The sequence below is a fragment of the Siphateles boraxobius genome, unplaced genomic scaffold, assembly GCF_051911475.1.
Source record: "Siphateles boraxobius isolate OS27281-9 unplaced genomic scaffold, OSU_SipBor_1 119, whole genome shotgun sequence".
In the NCBI taxonomy this organism is placed as follows: Eukaryota; Metazoa; Chordata; class Actinopteri; order Cypriniformes; family Leuciscidae; genus Siphateles; species Siphateles boraxobius.
In genome coordinates, this window is record NW_027508721.1 from 641,496 (window position 1) to 667,818 (window position 26,323).

At 42.1% G+C, this 26,323-nt stretch overlaps 2 protein-coding genes across 3 annotated transcripts in view; one reads left to right on the plus strand and one right to left on the minus strand.

Moving 5' to 3' along the window:
- The window catches only part of lrba (LPS-responsive vesicle trafficking, beach and anchor containing), a 295,618-nt gene that overhangs the window by 185,331 nt on the left and 83,964 nt on the right, over positions 1 to 26,323 (plus strand). The window lies entirely within an intron of this gene.
- mab21l2 (mab-21-like 2) lies at positions 355 to 3,162 on the minus strand. The gene has a single exon (XM_077203265.1). The coding sequence runs from the start codon at positions 1,820 to 1,822 to the stop codon at positions 743 to 745; it is 1,080 nt and encodes a 359-aa protein (XP_077059380.1). The 5' UTR covers positions 1,823 to 3,162; the 3' UTR covers positions 355 to 742.

Below are 26,323 nucleotides of genomic sequence, written 5' to 3' on the forward strand. Positions count from 1 at the left end.
TTTTATTTTTTACATTTTATTTTTCAGTGTAAGAGGTCTTGGCTGTTTTACAAATTGCTCTCCATTATTTCCATTTTTTACATCATACATTCTTTATTTTGTTGCTAATGTCATTTAATAAATATCCGTTTTATCTCAGAGCAACGGGCCCATGCACGCGTATTTTTACGTTTCGTTTTCTACTAGTTCAATTGAAAGGCTAGTTCACAATACACACTGTAATTAATTTTGTTTATAGCGAAGACGAATCACAAAACTAAACGCTTTATTATACATGAGTCTTATGCTCATGTATTGCAGTCCCATTAATGTAAGAATTTTTGTTTTTGAATTAAGTAATGACAAATTGCCAAGTTTAAATTTCATCGTGTCATGATTTTATTACACGTTTCAATTTTTTATCACATCATGAAAAAAATTGAACTTGGCACGCTACATTTTGTAATTCGCAATTAAAGATCTTGTGCATATATTTAAATAAAATTTTCACTTTGTGAAAACAGTTCAAACAAACAACAAAATCATTACACTTAGTTTAAAATGTACCTTCATTTCTCTCTTCTGCAATGTCCCGTTGGCAAAAGCAAATGCTTAGTTTTGCAATCTTAAGTTTTATTTAAATCTTTCATTTTCTTGGTTTCATTATTCAGAGAGCACCACGATCACATTCTCTGCACTTTCAGTGTTGTGATGTCAAACGTCCCTTAATATTCACCAAAAATAAATGTCCTCCTTTTGCATCTTACAGTTTATCCAAACTTTTAGCGTTGGTAAGGATTTCTCTGGCCAGTCTCCAGGTCTGTTTGGCCGCTGTCTCCAGGGCTGAGTGTGGTTTACCCTGAAACAGGTCTAGATTGGGTAAGAAGTAATGTGGGCACCGGCGGCACTGCAGACAGGAGATGAGCTGCAGCAGAATACCGTTCAGACGGTCGCCGAGGCACGACTCGTCCCAGTCAGTCTCCCGCGGGTGTTTCTCGCACTCGTACAGCAGCAGGGTCTTCATGTGGTAGTTATTGAGCGGCTGTCCCGGCAGCTCGAGGTGTCGGTCACGGAGAGTCTTTAGAACAGAGAGGCATTTCTTCCTACAGCCCGACATCAGAAGCCTGTTTTCGGCCTCGGCGAACTGCAAAACCCAGGCGTCGCTTTCCGCCGAGCTCTGTTTCCCCGTTAACGAGTAGCACTCTTTAGAGAGGAGGTTAAAACCCTCCGCTTTTACCTCCGCCACCCGGTTCGGCCCGGGCCACGGGATGTGAGGCATGGGCCACTGAGCTGCACTTCTAGGCCAGATGCCCGTGCACTTGAAGGCCGGGGTGATTTGCACCACGTATCTCTCCCGAATGCGCAGTTTCACTTCGCTCGTGTCCGCCACCATCTTAACCACGTCCCGGTAGCTGCATTTATCCACGGCCTGGGCCACAAGCGTTTGGAAGCGGGAGCGGATCTTTCGCGCCGACAGATAACCGGAGGCGGTGATGAACTCCACCCACAGGGACATGCTCCTCTTACGGCCATCGCTGAGTTTGAGCACCGCGCAGCCCGGCAGAGAGCCGTCATCCACGAAGTTGAAGACTCCCATCTGGTTCAAGTAAAGCACGACTTCAAACTCGTTGGGTGCGATGACCTCCATGCCCTCATAGCGCGCGTCTATCTCGCTCAAGGAGCTGATGAAACGGGGCTCCTGGACCTCCACCTCCTTCAGCACATCCGACACCACTTTACACACCTCTCGTATGGTCTTGGCAATGGCCGCTTTGCGCGCCTGGCATCTTTCGTTGTAATATTTATTGAGCTGGTAAACCAGCTTTGCTTGCGTTGCAATCATATTGGGGCACAGATCCGGACTGTAGACCGGAGTTTCGCAGTACGCCGATGGATCCAATGCTTACCGGTGGAGCCAGAGGCACAACTCCCAGCTAAAAGAAAAAAAGGATGAAGTTTGCGCCCACAGCGGATAGACGTCAAATTTAGACCAGGAAACGGATGGATGCAACGCAGTGCGACTTTTCCAACTCTGCTTGAAAAGGTTTTAAGGTTTAAGTTGTTACCAGTATCAGTTGAAGTATAAATCTCCGCGCGTCATGTCATCATCTTTTTCATTTGTGTTTGCGCATGAAAACTGTGCGCCAGTGTGCAGTTGTCCAGACTCAGCCGTGAGTGTTGGAATTGTTTAGTTTATGAATGGTCCTCTAGTTGGAGTGAAAGGGGGACGGGCATCTGTTCCTGGCCAATCAGCGGGGGAGCTGTCAGTGTTGTTGGCCAATCACAGCCTAGGTGCGCTGGAGAGACTCTCTCCTCCTGAACATCCAGCGCTCGAGATACGGCGCCTCCAGGTTAGGCTATACAGACAACATTAATAGGACACATTTTACCTTTTACTTACTTTAACCTTCATTACAACGATTTTACATGTTTGCTGATTGTTATCTCACCGTACATTTGATCGTATAGTATTCGCTGAATATATGCTACATTTGTAATGCTTGCTTGCTTGTACGTTTGTTGCGATTGTTATTTATTTTTGATTACATTGAATTAAATTTTGGTCTTTAAGAATTGGCTGCTGAAAGATTTGTGTTAAAGAAAAAGAGAGGGATTGTTTTTGCCACTGTAAGGTTGTTGACCGCGCACTGCTGTTGCATTCGTCCACCGCCATTTCACCCTATAGCCTACTCAGAAAGATCAAATGCATGCATGTGTGTGTGCTCATGGATCTCATGGTCGTGGAGGTGTAGCTTCTGTAATATTGTAATAATGCCGAAAGCACAATGATATAGATTGGTTAACTCTTCTAATTCTCCGGTATGTTCATATAATTGCAACATTTTATGCGGGTCCTAGACTCTGTTTAAAACTATTTTTAATTTCTCGATTAGCGACTATGGTCAGTAAAATGAAGTAAAAACAGAATTAAAAAAAAATTAGCGACTGATATGTCCTTCGGGTTATTCAGTGTTATTGTAATTAGATGACATTGAGCTTCTGTAATGAATTGGGGTTTAGAAACGCTCCAGTGCGGATGTATACAGGCTATAAGCAGGTTGCACTTGTGTTATTTACATAAGATATTTACGATTTAACTTCTGCATGCACTTGATATAAGGAGAATAAAAGCACGTTTTTAGAACAGAAAGGGAAAAAAAAGAAAATTAAAAAAGAAAAGGAAAAAAGATGGCTTGCAGTTTAAGTAAAGAAACAAATGTCTTTATTTGGTTTTTCCTCTGTATTTTCTGATGCAATAAATTTAGTGTAATTTTTCTTTTTTGTGCGTAGTAGCCTATCTCTATTTGTTTTGCATTTAATTACCTTCATTGCCACGGCTTTCCGCTCGCTCGCTATATTCATTGCTGTCATTAAAATAACTTTAAAAATAACTATTTTGTTTTCATCATTTTATCCCCACCGTTGCTCTATTCTCAGGAGTTCAGTGAATCTGAGCTGTATCTCTTCCAAAGCATAGCGCGTTAAGATGAATAATTTAGAGAGGAGAGATTGTTTGGCGTGGTAATTGAAGTCTCTTATCAAGCCAGACTTCATGTTGTATGAGTTCAGCTCTCATCACAGTTGTCTTAACGACAGGCTTACGAGGAAGTCTGCAGATATAGCGCTGCGTGCTGTAGGATGCTTTGCGCTAAATGAGGCCATTCAAACTATCGATCCGTCGCGACTGAGTGTGTTTGTACAGTGAGAGAAGCGAATGTCAAGAGTTTGTGTTGTTAAGCCCATCTGAGAGCCCGCGGGGTGTTTTATTTTTCGCTTGAGTAAAACACTGTTTGTTAGTCACGCTGAGCGAATGTTCTTTCGTTAAAGAAACTTCATGGTGTTTTATTTAATTACACAAACATTGTTTATTTTGCTCCTTAACCAAGTGAAACAACATCACGAAATCAGACGCCATGGGATGATTATTAATATTTCTACAGCGACGTGAATGTAGTGCATTTTACGTAAGTTTAGTTCTTAGGCCTATAGACCTATATGTTGGAATAAAATAATGTGCTATAAGTAATTGATTCTCCAGTCACCTTATCGTTCATTCTTTCATATATGACCTTGTTCTGTAATGGTAAAGAAACAACTTTAGCAGTTTAATGAGTGGAATTGTAGAATACTAAATGTTAAATAAATCATGTGACGTCTAACATCAGTTTTGAAAGCTATTTTTTTTTAAAGTGAATACTTGCTCCCAATCTCAGCTCTAAATAATAGTGAAATTAAATGTTTGTCTAAAATCATTTAGGGTTAACTTGGTTAACACACTTTTACATAATTTGAAATTAACTTACCTTAGTGCAGTGCAATTTCGCTTATTCAAGAATTAAGCAAATTAATCACTTAATCTTTTAATACTGTTTTTAATGGATTTCTTTATCTTGTCTTTTGAAAAAGTGTTTCTGCCTATTCAAATGTTAAACGATTAAATTCAAGGGGATCTTTACTGTCTGAAGTTGAGAGGCTATTACTATAATTTCATTAATCAGTGTTTGACGTGGAAGCATTGGCTTTATTTACATAAACTGCAAAAAAATGTGATCACCGATCTTATTTCCATTTCTATTTTACAAACATTTATAGCATCTACAACATGACGTATTTGATTATGATTAGTTGTTGCACCCATTCACACTAAATATTTTTATTGCCCTTACTATTTTCCTTTATTTAATTATGCATTAAACAAATTATTGTTTATTAAATAGCTAAGCAAATTGTAGCGTAAAACCATGAAATGATTCAAGACTTTCCTTTTTTATGATTTTAATTTAACTTCCTTTCCTTCCTTTGAATCGTTTTATAAAGGTCAAAGGCACTTATAGATCTTAGCAAAGCTTTGATTCGCTGAAAGCTCAGCAAGTGGTAGAATTTCTGATTCTTCTAACGCGTAAGTGCCAAAAAGTGTTCTTGAACCTTATGTACACTTAGCAGGTCTGAATAGAACCGTTTAAATAAGCTCCAACACAAGAAGAAATACTTTTGGGCTCTTTATCTCTTTTTTTAAAAACATTCCGTATTATCTGGAGACCAAAAGAGCTTTGGTCTTAGTGAGCAGACCGAACGAGAAGATGAGAGAGGCACGGTAGTGTGGAGCCACTCCTCTTTGATCTGATGACTCCACTCTGATCCTCTCTACAACACTGGACAGTGTCTGATAAGACTCTCTCTCTTTCTCATTCCTTGTGTCTCTACATCTTGAAGAGGCTAACGTGATTTCCAGGTCATCTGACCTAGTTAAAAAAGAGACAGATAGTGTTGGCTGATCAAAGAAAAGAGAAAAACAGTGATCCGGAGAACTTCAGGGGCACCTTCAAAACTAAGACAAGCTCTTTTGGGTTTCCCACAAAGTATAGATATTAGGGCATATTTAAACAGGAAAAATCTTGGGGTGGCAGATACTGACCACATAACGTTCATCTCCCTGTAGTCCCATCATGCTTTGTCAAATGTACTGTCACTTACTCTCTTGTGGAAAATGCATGAGTTTCCTGTATGTGACGGATTATGAAATTATTTGTCCTGGGTTAGTATTTTATTCAAGTTCTTATTTGCATTTCTGGTATATCCTTAAAGATGTAGTATTCCTGCGCCGTAAAGTGTAAAGACGTTTGTCTTCTACGTTGTCTTCCAGGCTCATTTAGGAGGAAAGAGAAAAGAAAAAAAAAGTGCAGTATTTTTTCTTTCCATCTCGGCTGAAGTTAGCATGTTTTGCTCTTTCATGTCAATGATAAGAGGGCTAGAATGTCAGTTACAGATGCTTTTAGCCTGTAGTCTTTTTCTGCCCCACAATGGAAACGTGAGAGGCAGCGGGCCAAAAAGGCACACCGTCTTACCCGCGTTTCACACACATACAGACGGCCCCAGCTGCATTTGCCCCTAGGAGACGGCCCCAAACAAGTCAACCAGTGGTACTAATTGCTTGGCAGGCCTTTCCGCATCTGCCAGGGAGATTTGGTGAGGTCATGGAGCAGATGGGTGTCTCTCTGTGCCCCTCGCATTCACACTGTCTGCATTTGATGTGTTTTAGGATTTTCCTGATCAGACACTCCACTATGTTGTACCCTTGGTTCTCTACTGCTCTCAGTGTTAAATATTGCTGTGCTGTTCTTAAAAAAATTGACATTTAGAGCTAATCAGCACAGGACATACCCCACCCCCACCCAAACTCCAAGACCATGTTCAGACAATTCATTTTTTCCAGAACCAAATTTATTTGGAAAAAGAGTTTTTCAGACAAGCTCTAAAGTGAAATATTATGAGTAAATGTTTTCCCAATAGTACTGCGCTACATTGCTGTTGCATGAGCCCAGTTATCATCTTGGAAATAGAAGCTATTTAGCATTTATAAATACATTTTTGTATAATGATCAAATTATTAATTCCGGTTCATTAATCAACCTAGAAATAGGATACTAAATCGAGTGTGTGGCACTGTAGGATACAGTATCCAGTGCTGCTGGAATACTGAAAATTTACTAAACACAGTATGCATCCGCAGGAATAGTAAAAATCCAATGAAAGTGTGGTACTCTGAAGTACAATTTTCTAGGGTGCTTTAACTTTGGCATGTATGAATGTCACTTCATTCTATAACAAAATATCAGTTTTTCTTTTCTGTTGTGATAGCACAGACATACTTTTCAAGTTTTTATAGACATACAAATCAGGACACCTGTGTGAACTGAAGGAGAACTGACTTGATAAAAATCACCTTGACACCAGTTGATTTGATATTTTGTTTTATAGTAATCCATGTTCAAAGTGTGTTCATGTATACTTTTTGGAGCCAATTTCATGAGTATATGTTTCACTTGAAATGCCACCAGATTGAACAATAATGGATTCCATATTTTATATTGTTTAATCCTTGACCTCCGACATGTTTGCTTTATATAAAATACCATCCCAGATCCGTACATTGCTTTTCGCTTCAGGCAGTCGAGTTTCTTCTGAAGGACAAGCTCCGTTCACACCTAATTGGGTAGGAGGAGAGGAGGGAAGGTGGGAGGGATGTTACGAAGTGAAAGTATTGTTACGCTTGTCCTACAAAACATCCTGGAGTGGTTCATCGCTCCACACACACACACACACACACACACACACACACACACACACACACACACACACACACACACACACACACACACACACACACACACACACACACACACACACACACACACACACACACACACACACACTCCCTCCTCATTTGGTTGCCACAGACGACCTTCGACTGCTGTTGATCAGTGTCAGGTTGTCCGGAGATTTTATTGATTTTTCAGTTAGGCGCAAGTAGTTTGCACAGAGGCAAACAGCCAACCATAGCACCTCTGTCACTATCAATGAGCTGGAGGAGAGCAGCCATGACTGTTGCTCATATCAGCATTTACACATGGTGTCCTGCTGGAGTCGATAAATGAATGAGACGTACAGTGAGTTGAATGATGAGGGGATCTCTCTCTCTCTCTCTCTCTCTCTCTCTCTCTCTCTCCTTTCTTTCTTTATTGAGTACTTTATACCCATTTACACAGTAGTTAGCAAAAGTCTGAGACCACTTTGAAAATCTGAGATTCTGTATCCCGAATTTAAGCCTGGGGATAAGATGTTTTAAGATGTTGAAAAATGTGTGAAAAATATTCATCTTTGTGTGTTAGCTTGAGTTTTTCTGATATAATCTGTAATGGGCAAGTCTGTATCTATTAAGTTATTTCTAATTGACCAAATTCCAAGAATAAAATTGTACAAAGCACTGAGGTCCAGTCCATTGAGGTCCATTGAATCACACTAAAATAATGAAGAATTGCACATCATGACCTGGATATCACTAGTTCTCATCTCTTATTAGTGATTTAAACAGAAGCGAATCTTTCCTGTACCATTCCATGGGACTGATACCTTCCAGTCTCTCTGAGGTTACTCCTGCAATGAAGTCATCTTGTATGAAGCAGTTCACTGATCCTGTCCACAGTCCACTGATACAGCAATGATAATTGAATGCTAAAAACAGGGAAGAAACAGATTTGTGACAGAAGCATCTCAAAGTCAAGGAGAGCTGCCCTCATGCTTTCAACTTGGATCCTTCGTTGAATTTATTGTCTGTTTCTATTGTGGCCTTCTTTCCCTGTTGGCACTTTTATGATCTGGGATGGACATCATTCTAAAGAGATGTTTCAGAGAGATATATTGTGCTACTCTAGAGCTACTGCTGAAGGTCAGGATGAGTTTTACACCGACTGTGTCCTGCAAAAGATACGTTGGTCTGTGATTTGGGTTTGACTTTTAGTTGAAGGCATATTCTGAGTTACAGTATGTTTTGATAGTGTCTGTGGCATGTTGTTGATTATAGAAAATAATTTTAATAATCATTCCTCAATTTGTAAAATATATGTATAGTCCAAAAGTTGGGGCGAAATGATGGAACTTCTCACTCCATTGGAAAAAATTTACTTAATACTTGTCAGACTCATAAGAATTGACTTAAGACTTTAATACTTTAATAAGAAATTAATACTTTTATTCTGCATTAAATTGATGGTTAAGACAGTTACGGTGTTACAAAAGATTCCTATTTCAAACAAATGCAGTTTTTAAAAACTTTTTATTTTTTTTATTACAGAATCCTGAAGAAAAAAAAAATCACGGTTTCCATAAAAATATTAAGTAGCAAAATGTTTTCAACATTGAAATCAACAAATCAGAATGAAGGATCATGTGACAGGATCATGTGACAATGAAGACCGGAGTATTGCCTGCTGAAAATTCAGTTTGTCCATCACACGAATATATTACATATTATATATTACAGTTGAAATCAGTTATTTTGAATTGTAATAATATTTCACAATATTACTGTTTCAACTGTATTTGATCAAATAAATGCATCCTTGGTGAGCATAAGAGACTTCTTTCAAAAGAATGGTAGTGTGTGAATATATTTCGAGTCAGAGTGAAATTATTTGACTTTTATAAACTTCAGCATATATATTAACCAAAGAGATTTGAGACCTGACTTGGACTTGAAAATCTTTAGACTTGACTTGGCACTTGACCAGAGCCTTGATATGGATGCTTTGCAAAGACTTGTGAACCTGTCTTGATAGCTAAAGAATAAAAGTCAAGTGTTACTTAGACTTGAAATATACAAACACATGACCCTACCAAAAGCATAGAGTACCAGCAGACTGAGTATATCATACAATAGCAGCCCATTATCAGTGGCTCCTTTTCACCAGACGGAAGGTGGGTTTCCTGCACCTGAGTCTAGCTGCTCCATCTTCCTCTGCCGACAGGGTGAAGGTTGGGGCCTCCCAGTCCCCTGATTGATCTGCTCTCCATCATTTACCCAGCAGAGCAGTCACTGACAAACGTCACTGAATATGTTGCTAGCCAGATGGATGAGACTCCTTATGGATGCCAGAGTGAGCATGTTTGTCTGAGATTAGAGTCACACACCTTTGTGTGTGAGACCAGAGACCATCTCTCTGATTATTGTTTATATTATCAATAATTTTTTCACTCTTTTTTTTTTTTTGTGTAGCATTTTTACTCTCCCTACCTATGGTATAGCTGTCCATGTTAATAAATCAAGTTTAAATACCATACATAGGGTTATCCTATTTATTTTTTTAAAGATCCAGAACTCTTGAATTCCACTCTTGTCGCCTCCTCAGTCTTGGTTAATGACGCATCCAGTCTGGTTGAAATGGCGTCTCCATGGGGACCCAATAAGGCCAGTCAACCATGACAGGTTCTTTTAGGTGACAGTTCGATCAAGCATCATCTGATTCAGTTTACTTCTAGTGTAAATGAGTCTGAATTACTGTGCTCCTCACCAATAACACTTTGAAGATAAAGACAATGGTCAAATAATCTAGTTGTAGGCTTTTTGGCTTGGCCTTTCCAGATCTGTTGCCATGAGTCATGAGGACATTCATTTCAAATTTCTGTTTTGAATGTATTGACATGGAACAGACAATTTGACTTCAAGACAGCACATAGCCTATAAGTTTTTTTGACCAAAATATTTTTTTGGAGCCACAGCTCGTTTTTCCAGTGAATTGTGAACCGAATGATGACAATGTAATTGTCATGTTTACATGACAATGTAGTCATCCTATAAATAACATATGGCAAGTTACATTGTTTGTGTCCCATTTCCCCCACCCCCCCAGATTTGTTTCTTTAAGTCGATTTGTTGTCATATCTTCTCATTAACATTTTTTTTTCTCTAGCAAGAGAAAATATATGTTATATGTTTTAGTAGTGCTGTCAGTCAAGTAAAATATTTAACCCCAATTAATTGCATAATTAATTAATCGCAATTAATCACCGATTTCAAAAGTGCAGATATTTGACATATTTTGATATTTATAGAGATAAAGAGCTAGATGTGTCTGAGATATATATATATATATATATATATATATATATATATATATATATATATATATATATATATATATTGTAGGTATAGATATATAGATACTTAAGTGAAGAAAATAAACAATGTTTTAGTAACAATTTCATAAATAAAGCCTAAGCCACAGTGTACTTTAGATAGAACAGTATAAATGTTTAGAGCTCATTCGGAATCAGGAACCAGCAGCAAGAATACCAAGTTGCTTTGTAGGCTCCATGTTTAGGTATACCTGTATTGTCGAAAGCATCAGGAGTTTACTCTGGAGAGGTCTTACAGCAACAAAACCCACTGAAATGAGCAACGTATTTACAGATACTTAGGAATTGGCTGCCTGCACTTTTCCCATGTAATGGGCTTCCCTGTTTACCTGCTTAAAGACACAGTAATAAAAAACATAATCCAGCTTCTGTCACCTTTCAATCCCTTAAATCCCTGGAGGATTCCTCCTTTTCAGGCCATGAAAAACTAAAGTCCCCCCTTTAGGCACCCTAAAAGGGGGTTCACATATTTTACCCTCTACCCCACCTTCCTCCTCTAAATCCAATTAGGCCCGGGACAATAGAAGGATTAGGGGGACTTCACTTCTCTGCCATCCTGGCTTAGACACAGTAAGGAACAGCGTGACAACGAACTGGAGTGAAAGTGGTGGACGATGCGGCGGGATCTAAACCTGGCCTGGCGGTTTCTCCTCTGTATGAATGATTTGGAGTTCGAAGAAGGACTGAACCACAGGGAAGTCTGTCGACATGATTTTCTCCATGCTTGTCAGAGGTGTTTGGGATGTTAGTTCACAACGCTCTCCAACTTAGTGTTCACAAATGCAGTGTTTGCAGTACCCCCAGCCCACTATGTTCCCTGACATGACTCTACAAATAATTGGAGTCTGTTAGCAGCACCCTTCATCAACAGCTCTTCAACATAGCCGTTCTCTCTCTCTGGTTGCTTCAGTCTTCAGCCTCAGATAGGTGCTTGGAGCAAAACAGTCGGTTTGTGAATGTCTGCCAAATTTCACGCTCCTCTTCTTCACACTTATGTCACCCTTATCCTGTCTTTCTTCCGTCCAGCTCCTTGGTGAGCCAAGCTGCCCTCCTTTGCCCTGGGGTTAAAGCGCTTTAAATCTCTGAGGATGGAGAAAGTCTTTGAATGGATGTCAGTTAGAAAAGGAGGAGGGATCCAATCCTCTTGATCATATTTCTCAATTTTTTCCTCAAAATATAGCATATCTACCTTCCATCGGTTGATGGTCTGACTTTTCTGTCTTTGTTATTAAACCGCCTTGAAATTGGCCTGTTTGAAGCTGTATGTTTACTTGAACCCAATGCACCCATTTGCCATTTGGAGCGATTCAGGATTTCAGCAATATAGCATTTTATCTCTGAAACACTCCTACTTTATTTTTATGAGCCGAAAATACCCTAATTTGTCCATTTAAACCATTAAATGGCTGTTAACTTTCACCTTACTGGAGTCCCTACAGTGCGTTTTGTGTGTCCTCCTATCACCCCCCCACAAGCTTCTACATAAAGGCCAAATGTTTAATGAGTAAGTGCACTAAAGGATTCACTTCTCCTCCAATTAACCCCATAGCTCTTGACATTTTTCTAAATCCACACAAGATTTCCTCCCTCACTCTCTCTTTCTTTCTCTCTCTCTCAGCAAGTTAAAAGGCTAACCTGTTGGCAAACGGAGTGTTGAGGAACAAAGGAACGTCTAATCCTTATTGGACTTTGTTAAGCCTGAATACGTTAAGAACTAAATACTTCAGCGACCACACATATAAATATGTATATGTATTTGCTAAATACTTTTTCTATAAATCTTAAGTGGTTGACTGCTAATGCTTTACTGGTTTGTAGTTTGTTTTTGTTATCCCTTGAGCTGATTTACTGTTGTAACACGTCAAGGACATTTTAATCAGTTAATATTGTCAGTTTGCTATTACTTTCCTTCTATGAGTTGACTTGAGGATTTAAGTAGGAGGATAAAATGGAATTTATGTTCTCTCAGTGAAATATTTGACATTGCACATTGATTTTACATTTTGAAGATAACAACGGCTAATCTTTGATATATGGTTAAAAAATACAGCTTGTAAGCAGCTTCACTGATGTTTTCAGATTTGTGTTATACTTAGAAAGAGAAATCATGTGCTTATACAGTCCCATGATACTCAGCTCTCATCATAGGGGCACATTCTTGAACCACCTAATCACGTGGCGCTATCCATATGCCTTGGCTTTTTAAAAACTCTATTGCAGCCCCATGTCATGTAGTCCTATGGAAATCAACTTATTCACTGATGGGACAAGATGTCTTGATGGATGTGTGTGAGGGGTTTGTGCAAAGAGAACTTGTGGTATGTTTTCCTAGCGTTAAAAAAAACGTTCGATTTACTTGGTAGCCTTGTCCGCTTAAATGAATTATAAATAAACAAATATTTATATATTTATTATAATAATCTTGTAGGCTATTTGCAGTATATTAAATCTTTTTTCACCTAATTATTTTGCACTGAAATGACACACTCGAGTCTGTCTGCTCTGACAGCGTTGCATCACATGCACCTGCGCAATATAGCCTATGATTTCAGAAAATATTACTATGTCAACTAGTTATATCAGCACAAGAACTGTTGAGGAATATGCACAATAATTTACACAATTGTTTTTGTCATAATGTTATGATAACTGACAGACACTATCATTTCAGCCGCTTATCATTCCATGTCCTCGCACAGAGCGAGGCTGAACATAGAAGCGCAGCTTTGCGGCTGAGACACGAATAGACTATTCATTTAAAGCTTTTACTCTTAAACACACAAGACACGTCCACTTTAATAAAAAAAAGAATATTTATTAAACAAACCAGATCAAGATGAGAGCAGAAACGAAATAAAGTGCATAACTGAAAAATAAAGCAGGCTCAAAACAAATAAAACGGTGGGCACAGCGCGATTGCACATTAGGCTCCAAAAAAAATAAAAATAAAATAATAAAGTGCCCAAATCCAATAAATAATACTAGAAATAAATGGTCACAATAATAAAAGTGAACCATAAAATGTTTCCAGCGTGGTCTGGGGGATGCTACCGTCGTTGCGTGCGGGTGCGCCTGCAGTTAACATACAAAACGATTATTTCTAATTGGCAGATTTCAATGTTTTATGCCAATTCTGATATGTTCATTCATATAGCCTACTCAAAAAAGATGGGGCAACTAAACACAGACAAGTTAGCTTACCGTTTTTAGGTGATATGCCATGATGGATGTCAAACTGTGATATGCAAACTTTGCCTTGTTTTTTTTTTTTTTTTTCATAGAATACTGCCACACTCCCTATGTCTTTGACATGGTAGATTACTCTGACAGTAAATTAAACGCTAAAATCAGCAAACCACCATGGATGATGCAGACTAATGTCTTAGTTCTTTCTTCAATCTGTCTCCAGTGGGTTGGGCTAATCCAAAAAAGTGAAAAAAGGGGGGTGTTCTGAAGACAGACTGTTACCTGTGAAACAGGGGTGCTATGAAAACACCCTCATTAGCAATTAGTGATGAAATGAATGTAATGAAATTAACGCGGCAAAAAGTCGACCAATCAGAATTTTAGTCGAGCCAGAACGTATCGACCAAATAAATAGACTAGTCGACTGGGAGATTACAGCCCTAGAGTTTTGAATTAATCTTAAATAGGATGACAGTATCAAAATGGAGCAGGTGAATTTATAAAAATAACTGTACGTTCACACCGCCGCCGGCGAGAGCGGCAAAATTCGCTCTCGCCGCCCTGCCAGTGACGCCGTGAAAAGATTCGTGGACGCTCTGATGCTCTGACGTAGATCGAACGCGTGGTCTTTTTTACAACTGTATTTAAAAGGGCCACAAAGCAAACAAGCATGTCGATCGTTATTTTTGCAGAAATTTGATAGTTGGAAAAAACTTAACAATTATAGTGACATGTTTGCTAATGAAATAAACAAATTAAAAGCCATTTGTGTGGTGTGGCTTTGGTGTTCATGGTTAAGTGCTATTATAATTTGCATTCCCAATGAAAAACAAGCGTTCTAGCGCGAAAATATTCAAATGTCAATCAAATTCAAATGATCAACCTCCTCAATTTTGCTTGGGAACTAATGTGGTCGGAACCAAAGTTTACAGGACTGCGTTCTCTGGACTCCTCTCAAACGGAGCACCTCTATATTCCGATTGGTTGCCGCCGGTTGCCGCCGAAGCGCGTCATTGCTTATTACCATAAAGTTGACCTGACTTCAACTCTCCTCGCCGCTCTCACCGTCCAAGACGCGCCGTGCCGCTCTCGCCGGAGCTCGCCGCCGGCTCTCATTGACAATGAATGACTTCCGGCCACTTTGACGCTCTCGCCGGCGGCGGTGTGAACGCACAGTAATAATAATAATTAAACACTCTAATTTACATAACCAGATCAAAAATATTAGACCTAGTACAGGGACATGAATCAGTGATATTTTGGTAATCTATTGGATTTTCAAAGAGAGGACCACTTGGCATGGTTTATAATTCCCTTAGATCAGACATTTAAAAAATGTATGTAGTGCTCATCATTCAAGAACAGCTGAAAAGTCAAGAACAGTTTTCAAATAGATTGAAAAATGTCTGCAACATCAAAACCACAATAACATCATGTACTGTTACTAGTTTACAGTTGAATTGTCTACAACAATTGAGATAGAATATAAAATAGTTTATATTGAAAGGCATCAAAATGTTAGATAGCAGAAGAAAATACTGGGAACCTCCAAAATCGCTTACCTAGTTCAAAATCTTTTTCTTTATTTTTGCATAAAATGTATCACAAAGTGAAATAAACACTTTTTTTTTTTTCAGGCAGATAGAGAACTTGCATGTGTTGCATAAGTGTAGATACCTTAGTTATTTTCGATATCTCTCAGATTGTGATTGTGTTCTGTGAGTGATGTAAGCTTGAAGCTATATGTCTCTCTCTCTCTCTCTCTCTCTCTCTGTGTGTGTGTGTGTGTGTGTGTGTGTGTGTGTGTGTGTGTGTGTGTGTGTGTGTGTGTGTGTGTGTGTGTGTGTGTGTGTGTGTGTGTGTGTGTGTGTGTGTGTGTGCGCGCGTCCACACTATAGCTTCTTATTTACATGGCCAGATGTGTTAGAAACAGCAGGCCCTCTCTAATATCTCCTCCCTTTTATTCCCATGAATTCTATCAAGTTTTCCAATATTGCATCTCCAGTGCACTCGTCTCTGAATGTTGATGTTGATGGATCACCCACTTCCTCCTCCTCATTAATTTCATCACCTTATCGCCCAGGCCACTTCATTTGACCAAAAGGTAATAATAAATGTCCCATTCGCAATCTTTAACACACTCAGCCAGGCGGAAACACTTAATAACAGCATACAAATTGAACTTCAATCACCTCATTTTGCTCTGTAGATGCATAGGCACATTAAAAACCAACATCTGAGAGTATGAGTTCACTCTCTCACACACATGTAATTGTATGCCATCGGTCGCCAAGCTTCAAATTGAGCGTTATAATGCTCGTTTATTACACATTTTATAAGTGAGGATGGGTATTCTGTCAGCGGCAGGAGAGCCGTTTCCTCACTGCGAACGCCCTTATCACAGCTCAAACACAAGTGCACACTTTGCCCAACAGAGACTGCTATTCAGAGACTCATTTATCTTTCTGAGAGAGCACCGGATAGTTCACTCGCTCTCTGTCTCACACTTGCTATCTTAGCTTTATTCTCTCCCGCTACCACCCCCCTTTTTTTTTTGGCGTGGGGTGGGGGTGGGGGGGGGGTATTTTCAATTAGATTTCATTCAATTCTGTCAGAGACGGAGCACATGCAGGGAGCGCTGGTCCCTGGTGTGTGTGTCGCTTGGAGGATGTCGTTTGCGCGCACAGGGTCCTTTGGCAGAGGGCAGAATGTCTGTTTGAGAGATGTGTCCCTCTTCATCTCAGACTCGTTTCAGCAGCTGACAGAGACAAATGACAGCACTCAGAAATGACTTGCTGCCTCTTGATCCTAACAGGTTGAGCGGTTTGAAATGACACACACATACATACAAATTCCCATTTCGACTTCAACCTTTTGTTGTCCATTTGGCGTCAGTATCATGGCCTTGAAATTAGATTTTTTTATTTCTTTTTATTATTTATGTGTTTTGGCATTAATGGGAAAACATTTCATCCAGAACAAGTATAGACACAATGGAATAAACAATTAATTTATATCTGTAGAAAAGTCTTTTAAAGTGGCTTTTAATGTCTAAATGACAAAAAAGGCACTGTTTGTATTGGATCATTATTGCAGTGATAAATATGTTTCTAGCATGTTATATGTTTGGCAACAATTCTTTTAACCCTAACTGATGCAGTGTGTAGCTTTTCATTTCTTAAACGGCCTTTTTGGAAGATGTATCCCCTTGCCATATTCCAGGAGGACAATGCCAAGATTCAACGGGCTCAAATTGGGAAAGTGGTTTTCACAGGGAGCATGAGGAATCATTGCACATGTGAATAGGCCACCACAGAGGCCATAACTCCATTGAAAGTATTTGGGATGTGCTGGAGAAGATTTTACAGAGTGGTTAGACTCTTGCTTTGTCAATGCAATATCTTGGTCAAAACTTAATGCATCTCTTGATTGAAATAGATGTTGTGATGTTTCGACAACCTTATGCATCAATGCCACCACAAGTGCACACTGTAATCAAAGCTAAAACCACTCCAACTAAATATTATAGTGTGCAACTTTTTTGGCAAGGCAGATTTTCGGACAACAATCAAGAAAACCGAGAGTTGATTACAAGGCTAGTACATGAGGTACAAGGTACATGAACACAGAATATGATATTAGACGCACACCAGACTGTCATATCAATCTACAGCATGTCAAGCCAAGGCACTTCTTCATTGGTTAATTCCTTGGGGTTTGAGTAGACAGGAGTAAGATAAAGTGTGAACTATTGAAGTTCTTCTGCTATAGAGATGGAATGAAGCACAGGTTAAAGGTCGTCTTTTTAGTCAGCAAGATTTTATAGTCTGATTTTCATCAGATGCCCCTTTCAAGTGACTTTCTTCTGAAAATAATTAGCGATGAGCTGCATTTTTGATTACTACTGCAATTATCTAACATATACTTGCAATAGCACAAGACTATGACAAAGCTTTAACCTTTTCAGTACACTATTCTAAATTAAATTAAGCATCACAACACTGATTTGAAACCAGCAATCAGTAGTATGTGCTGATTTGATACTAATATATATATATATATATATATATATATATATATATATATATATATATATATACACACACACACTCACCTAAAGGATTATTAGGAACACCATACTAATACTGTGTTTGACCCCCTTTCGCCTTCAGAACTGCCTTAATTCTATGTGGCATTGATTCAACAAGGTGCTGAAAGCATTCTTTAGAAATGTTGGCCCATATTGATAGGATTGCATATTTGCAGTTGATGGAGATTTGTGGGATGCACATCCAGGGCACGAAGCTCCCGTTCCACCACATCCCAAAGATGCTCTATTGGGTTGACTGGTGACTGTGGGGGCCATTTTAGTACAGTGAACTCATTGTCATGTTCAAGAAACCAATTATAAATGATTCAAGCTTTGTGATATGGTGCATTATCCTGCTGGAAGTACCCATCAGAGGATGGGTACATGGTGGCCATAAAGGGATGAACATGGTCAGAAACAGTGCTCAGGTAGGCCGTGGCATTTAAACGATGCCCAATTGGCACTAAGGGGCCTAAAGTGTGCCAAGAAAACATCCCCCACACCATTACACCACCACCACCAGCCTGCACAGTGGTAACAAGGCATGATGGATCCATGTTCTCATTCTGTTTCTTTCTTTCTGTTTATTTCAGTCAAAGTTGCTCTTCTATCAGCTTGAATCAGTCGGGCCATTCTCCTCTGACCTCTAGCATCAACAAGGCATTTTCGCCCACAGGACTGCCGCATACTGGATGTTTTTCCCTTTTCACACCATTCTTTGTAAACCCTAGAAATGGTTGTGCGTGAAAATCCCAGTAACTGAGCAGATTGTGAAATACTCAGACTGGCCCGTCTGGCACCAACAACCATGCCACGCTCAAAATTGCTTAAATCACCTTTCTTTCCCATTCTGACATTCAGTTTGGAGTTCAGGAGATTGTCTTGACCAGGACCACACCCCTACATGCATTGAAGCAACTGCCATGTGAATGGTTGATTAGATAATTGCATTAATGAGAAATTGAACAGGTGTTCCTAATAATCCTTTAGGTGAGTGTGTGTGTGTATATATATATATATATATATATATAATTTATAATCAAGGTTGAAAATGGTTTTGAATTTTGTAGAAACCGTGATACAATTTTTTCCGAATTCTCTGAATATTTATCAGCTGTGTTGGCTAGAATTTGAATACTGGTCCATCCCTACTTGAAGGTGGGCTCTTTTCACTTAGGCCTCTAAACAACCACTTAATACCCATGCTTAAAGGGACTATCCACCCATTTGCATTAAGATTTCCATTGTTAGAAATCCAGTCATACTATTGAATGGTCGTGCAACACTCTTTCATTTTCCCCTGAGATGAGAGAAATCCTCTATTTACCTTTTTCACTTTATCCGCTCTGTTCAAAATCCAAAAGGCAGCGCAGCGCGAGCTCACTAGAACAGACGCGTTTACTCTGATCGTTTCGCTCACAAGATCCAGTGAGAAGCGCTTGAATTCAGCGAAGAACACAAATGTCTCAGTGATTTAAATCAGTTTAAAGGCAGATGAAACAGCGCTGACAAAAAGGAGAAACACTGTGCGCAACGATACAGTCAGAATCTGAATTGAAACTGAATCCATTTACCATGGATTTACTGTAATGTTGGCCTAGTAATATTGACGGCACCATGAAATGTGAGATATACATAGAATTGTATTATATTATTAATGTGGACAATGTATAAAAGGACTAATGGAATATAATTACAGTATTTAATAATGTATTTAGGCTACTGTTTTTCATAACTACCATAGAAACCATAAAGTTACATTTTGCCATGATAGTGAGGTGCTATAGGCTATGCCTGGTTTTATCTGTGGTTATAATCTAAATGCATGATACTGGATGACCAATGGTTAATTTTAATAAAACCCAAACAGTCAAAATATTTTTTTTAAATTAACATAAATTTAACATAGTAGTATTAGCTTGAGTTACGATACTGTCAAATATGCGTTTTGAGACAAAACGTAATATTAATATTGCAGCCTGCACTGCAAACTGTGCTGAAGATAGGCTACGTGCCATCAAAGTCACTTTACACTAAACAGTATCCCCCATTAGCACATGCAGAAACTAAGAAACATATTTTTCTATTCAGATATTTATTTTAAGGAAAAATGACAAATGTTTGAATGTTCTACCTCAGATTTGTGAAATGTTCACCTGTTTGGCAAGTGTTTGTCATATGTTCTGACAATAAAGAGTAGTTTAAAACGATACTCGGTTACTAACGTAACCTCGGTTCTCTCTAGAGAGGGAACGAGTATTGCGTAAGTTTAGCTTACGCTACGGGAAAGATTCATCTTCTCGAGATACTGAAGCCAAAAAATTATCCTTAATTTTGTATTCCTTGTCAACGCAGTGCAGCAGCTAGCAGACCTAGAGCAGGCCATCTCGCGTGCTCATTGGCTGCCCTGCGGGCAACTGCTGCAGCCTACCAGTGAGCCCGGCGTGACGTCACGCCCAATGAAGGGCGCCCGCGCCTTCATAGCGTCACAGCCCGCCAGAATGGGCGTGGCATAGCGTATAACACTAGGGGCTGTAGGCTGACTTCCCTGGTTTTCGTCGACTGAAGCGAAGTCGCTCGTGGCGCGAGGACGGCCGGTTACGCAATACTGGTTCCCTCTCTAGAGAGAACCGAGGTTACGTTAGTAACCGAGTATCGTTCTCTTACGAGAGGTTCTCTCGTATTGCGTAAGTTTATCTTACGCTACGGGAACACTTTGTCAACGCCGTGCACGCCAAGCATCCACATGAGACCCCGAGCTTTCAGGGGAACCCCATAAGTGGAAAAAATAAGGTGGCCAGCCACGCGGGCCATCACTTGTACATAAGCACACATAGGGAATACAGAGCAGCGCGCCGGTCTGTATAGGCACATGGCACATACCCTACTTAGTGCAGCTCAACCAGGAGAGCTGAGTCATGTGAGAGTGATCTGAGCAGGAGATCTGGGCAGAATACACCTCTCCTTCAGACTGACAACAGTTTACCCTGCAAGGCAGGAACTTCTAGGTTATAAAACCTGACCTCCAGCCCGCCGCTACACATATGTCATGGATAGAAATTCCACTGGACCATGCCCACGAAGAGCATTGCAGACCTTTTGACGCGTAAGCGGCCGCTATAGCGTCTACTATCCATCTGGACAGGCTCTGTTTCGAGGAGGCGAGACCCTTGGTGCGCCCACCAAACGAAACAAAAAGCTGTTCCGAACGCCTGAAGGAGGCGGAGCGCGTAATGTGTCAGCGCTCTGACAGGGTAGAGGAGATTCACATCACTAGGGATGGGAATCGAAAACCGGTTCCACTCGAGAACCGGTTCTAAATGTTACGATCCATCGATATTGTATGCCCTCGACGTTAACGAGTCCTCTTATCGATGCTCCTGCTGTGAGTCAGCCATAGTATGTACAGACCGTCAACTCACAACTGTCCCTTTTGTCCTTTATCAAGCACCATAGCACCGCGTCCAAAGATAATCTTTGTCCTGCAAAGTCTTATTTGATCAGTGAGTAAAATTGTCTCTCTCTGGTAATGTAGATGAACCGCTGCGCTTGTGACAGGGCGCATGTTAAACTGATCGAGCAAAGAGAGAGAGAGAGAGAGAGAGCGCCCCGGTCGCGCGAACGCACTCTCTCTCTTCGGAGCAAGGCGAAAGTAGGCTTCACCGTCTCAAAACTAAGCGCTGTCTTCCTCTCTCCCTCGCACATATTAATCAAAATAAACGACACGATGGTAAGGTAGGGAGACTAAAGTTTTATGTGGAGCATTCGGAGATTTGTTTTTCCTGAATTGCCGCTGGGTGTGAATTGTGCTAAAATACGTTGCCTTATCTTCTCTGAAAAGTCTTCCGCACATTCAGCTGACATAATCACACTTCAAATAAACGAAAAAAAACGATCCAGTGATGAAATGTTTTCTGTGATGACACACATCTTGTGGGATGTCCCAACTGGCGGGATAATCACACAACGCGCACACGTCCGATAATGACACGTCCAATTCGCGAACTAATGACTCATTTGAACCGATTCGTTTTAATGAATGGTTAAAACAACTGATCTTTCCAACACTGAACTCACGGGACGTTTAATCGGTGTATAACTAATCGGTAACACTTTACAATAAGGTTCCATTTATTACAGAAATTACATAAAAAGTACAGTTTGCTTAGTCAAGTGTAAGCATTGAAACGACTTGTTTTCCCCCCCGAAAAAGACTACTTTTTCCCACACAGTGCTATCAGGAATCGATAAGAGAATCGTTAAAGAATCGGATCGATAAGCAGAATCGTTAGTGGCATTGATATTGATAAAATCTTATCAATTCCCATCCCTACACATCACCTTCGCTGTCAGATGCTGGGAGAGCTGACAACGAAATAACTTGCGCTCTGAATGGAGTGCCCATCACTTTAGGGACATAGCCATGTCTAGGTCTGAGGATGACTTTAGAGTCATTCGGTCCGAACTCAAGACACGACGCGCTGACAGACAACACATGCAGGTCCCCTACACGTTTTACTGACGACAGTGCAGTCAGAAAGACGGTTTTCAGTGATAGATATTTCAACCCCACGGTGTCTAGTGGTTCAAATGGAAAAGCTTTCAGGGCCTCGAGGACCAATGAAAGATCCCACATGGGAACCGACGGGGGGCGCGGCGGACTCATCCTTCTAGCTCCTCTAAGGAAGCGGATGGCCAACTCGTGTCTTCCCAATGACTGGCCGTGCGTCGATTCTGCGAACGCTGCCACGGCCGCCACGTATACATTGAGCGTGGATGGGGACCTTCCCTTATCCAACAGCTCTTGTAGGAAGGTGAGCAGATGCGCCACCCCGCATGTCCGCGGGTCCAGACCTCTGTCGGTGCACCATCCAGAGAAAAGCGACCATTTAGACGCGTAGAGCCTTCTCGTGGAAGGGGCTCTAGACTGCGTGGTCGTGTTCATCACTCCTTCTGGCAGGGCAACGAGTACCCGTTGATCAACCATGCATGCAGAGAACAGCGCTCTGGATTGGGATGCCAGATCGTGCCGCGAGCCTGAGAGAGGAGATCTGCCCTCACCGGATTCGGCCACGGAGCTGTATGTGACAGCCCTGCTAGTTCCGGGAACCAAATCTGATTCTCCCAACGCGGGGCTATGAGGAGCACCGAGTGGCGCGTTTCCCTGATTCTCTTGATCCCCTGTGGCAACAGAGAGACCGGAGGGAAAGCATATAGCGGGAGGCTGGGCCAAACCTGGGCCAGCGCGTCCTCGTCCTTCGAACAGACCGTCGGGCATTGAGCGTTGTCTTTTGACGCAAATAGGTCGACTTCCGCTCTGCCGAATAGGCGCCACAGTTTCTGGACCGTTTGGGGTGCAGGGACCATTCCCCTGGGGGAACATTGTCCCTGGACAGTTTGTCTGGGCCGTCGTTCAAATGGCCAGGCACATGCGCCGCCCTCAGCGAGCGCAGGTGCATCTAAGGCCAAATAAGGAGGCGTTCCGTCAGATTGCAGAGATTTCTGGATCTGACACCGCCCTGACGGTTTACATAGGATACCACAGACATGTTGTCCGAGCGGACAAGAACATGCTGGTCCTGTATGAACGGGAGGAAGCACTTCAGCGCGTTCTCGACCGCTATCATTTCCAGACAGTTTATGTGAAAACCCTTCTCCTGGTCTGACCACTGGCCAAAGGCCGGTCTGCCCTCGAACAGTGCGCCCCAACCCGAGTTGGACGCGTCTGTCGAGATGACTTTACAATAAGAGATGGTTCCCATCATTACTCCCTGCTGGTACCAGTCGGCCACTAACCAGGGCTGCAGAGCTGCTATGCAGGCCTGAGTCACTCTGATTTTCTGGCCGCCAGACACCCGGCGGGACACGCGAGGATTCAACCAGCGTTGGAGCGGGCGCATGCGCAGTAGGCCCAGCTGGAGCACCGCTGCAGGTGAAGCCATACAGCCCAACATCCTTTGAAATGTTTTCGAAGGGAGAAAGCTGCCCTTCTGGAAAGATGCGGCTAGGTGGCGAACACGGCGCGCGCTGTGTCGATAAACGAGCCGTCATGGTCACCGAGTCCAGTGCTATTCCTAAAAAGGAAATTGACTGGCTGGGCAGTAATGAGCTCTTGGTCCAGTTGACCGTGAGACTCAAGCTTTCCAGATGACTGAGAAGCACTGTTCTGTGAGATAGCAGTTCTGTCTCTGACTGTGCCAATATCAGCCAATCGTCCAGATAGTTCATTATTCGCAGCCCCTGACTTCTCAGGGGGGCGAGCGCCGCGTCCATGCACTTTGTAAATGTACAGGGTGCCAGGGACAGACCGAACGGCAGGACGGTGTAATGATATACCTGACCGTCGAAGGCGAATCTCAAAAATTGCCTGTGACGGGGTACTATCTGAATCTGAAAATAGGCATCCTTCAGATCTAGAGAAATAAACCAGTCCCTCGGGCGAACGTGCGCGAGGATTTTCCTGGTCGTAAGCATTTTGAACGGTCTTTTCGCAAGCACTTAGTTCAAATGTCTCAGATCTAGGATAGGCCTGAAGTCTCCGTCCTTCTTTGGTACGAGAAAATATCGGCTGTAAAAGACTGACTCGCTCAGAGAAGGCGGTACCTTTTCTATAGCCCCTTTGCAAAGCAGCTTTGCTATTTCTGCGTGAAGTAGGTGTGCTACTTCCGCATTCACTATCGTCGCGGTCCGGGCTTGAAAGCGCGGGGGACGGCGAATGAATTGAAGTGTATAGCCCTGCTTTATTGTGCTCAACACCCATTCTGAAATCCCTGGGATAGTTTCCCACGCAGCTATGTGAGCCGCTAGGGGGCGAATGGCCTCCGGGTTCAGACCGCCGCCATTTGCGGGCTTGTGAAACTGAACCAGAGCCGAAAGCGCGGTGCGCGCGCTCTCGGTTCTGGGCAATGGCTGCTCGCTGAAAAGCCGAAACCGGCTGATTTATGTGAGATGTCCCAATCATAAGGGATGGGGAACAGTCTTTTGTCATTTTTTGACGCGCGAGCAGTGCTCCGGGCGGGAAAGCTTCCTGTAAGCGTGAGCGCATGTGCGCGGGCACGAGACTTACAAGTGTATTTGATGCCCCGATCATAATGGATGGGGAGCGTTTTATTAATGCCCTGCGTTTTGTGATAACACTTAAACGCGCGGGCGGAGCCCGGGGGGAGGTTAGTGTTAGCAAGCGTGAACGCACTCAGGCGGGCACGAGACTTACATTCATAACCTGCTTTCTTTTGTGAAACTGACCCGGAGCCGAAAGCGCGGCGTGCGCGCTCTAGGTTCTGGGCAATGGCTGCTCGCTGAAAGCCGAGACCGGCTGATTTATATGAGATGTCCCAATCATAAGGGATGGGGTACCTTCTTTTTTTTTTTTTTTTTTTTTTTTTTTTTTTTTTTTTTTTGACACGCGAGCAGCGCTCCGGGCTGAAAAGCTTCCTGTAAGCGTGAGCGCTTGTGCGCGGGCACGAGACTTACAAGTGTATTTGACGCCCCGATCATAATGGATGGGGAGCGTTTTATTAATGCCCTGCGTTTTGTGATAACACTTAAAACGCGTGGGCGGAGCCCGGGGGGAGGTTTGTGTTAGCAAGCGTGAACGCACTCTGGCGGGCACGAGACTTAAATATCCATAACCTGCTTTCTTTTGTGAAACTGACCCGGAGCCGAAAGCGCGGCGCGCGCGCTCTCGGTTCTGGGCAATGGCTGCTCGCTGAAAGCCGAGACCGGCTGATTTATGTGAGATGTCCCAATCAAAAGGGATGGGGAACATTCTTTTTTCACTCTTTGACGCGCGAGCAGCGCCTTGGGCGGAAAAGCTTCCTGTAAGCGTGAGCGCGGGCACTAGACTTACAAGTGTATTCGACGCCCCGATCATAATGGATGGGGAGCGTTTTATTAATGCCTTGCGTTTTGTGATAACACTTAAACGCGCGGGCGGAGCCCGGGGGGAGGTCTGTGTTAGCAAGCGTGAACGCACTCTGGCGGGCACGAGACTTACATTCATAACCTGCTTTCTTGATCGTGTAACAGAGCGGGCAGATAGTGGGCACAGACTTGTGGACACATTTCTTACATTCAACACTCGAGCGGCTTTTCTGCGCTTCATGAGAGTGTGCTCTGCGAGGTTCGGAGTGCTTATGTGTAGTGGTGAACACTGGGGCGAGGGCACTTTCATTACACTTTCAACACCGACGGCATGAGCCGGACCAGACATTAAATACTCTTTTTGAGATTTTTCTGGGTCGCCGTGAAAACGGCATTTGTGTGCAGGCGAGAGGGTCAACAAACCGGCTCGTTGGCTGCTAATTGAACCACTGCAGTAGCCTGTTTGAAGGGGACTGACAGGGAATAAACTTAAACACGCACGTCTTTTCGGAGGCGATGTGTCTGTTAGTAAGCGTGAGCGCTCGTGAGCGGGCACGTAACTTACATTCTTAATCTGACATTATACTCACTTGAGATTTCTCCGGGTCGCCGCGAGAACGGCGGATGTGTGCAGGCGAGCGGGTTGCATTACCGGCTCGTTGGCTGCCAAATACACCACTGCAGTAGCCTTATCTAAGGGGACTGACATGGCGAGACATTTCGACGGCGGCG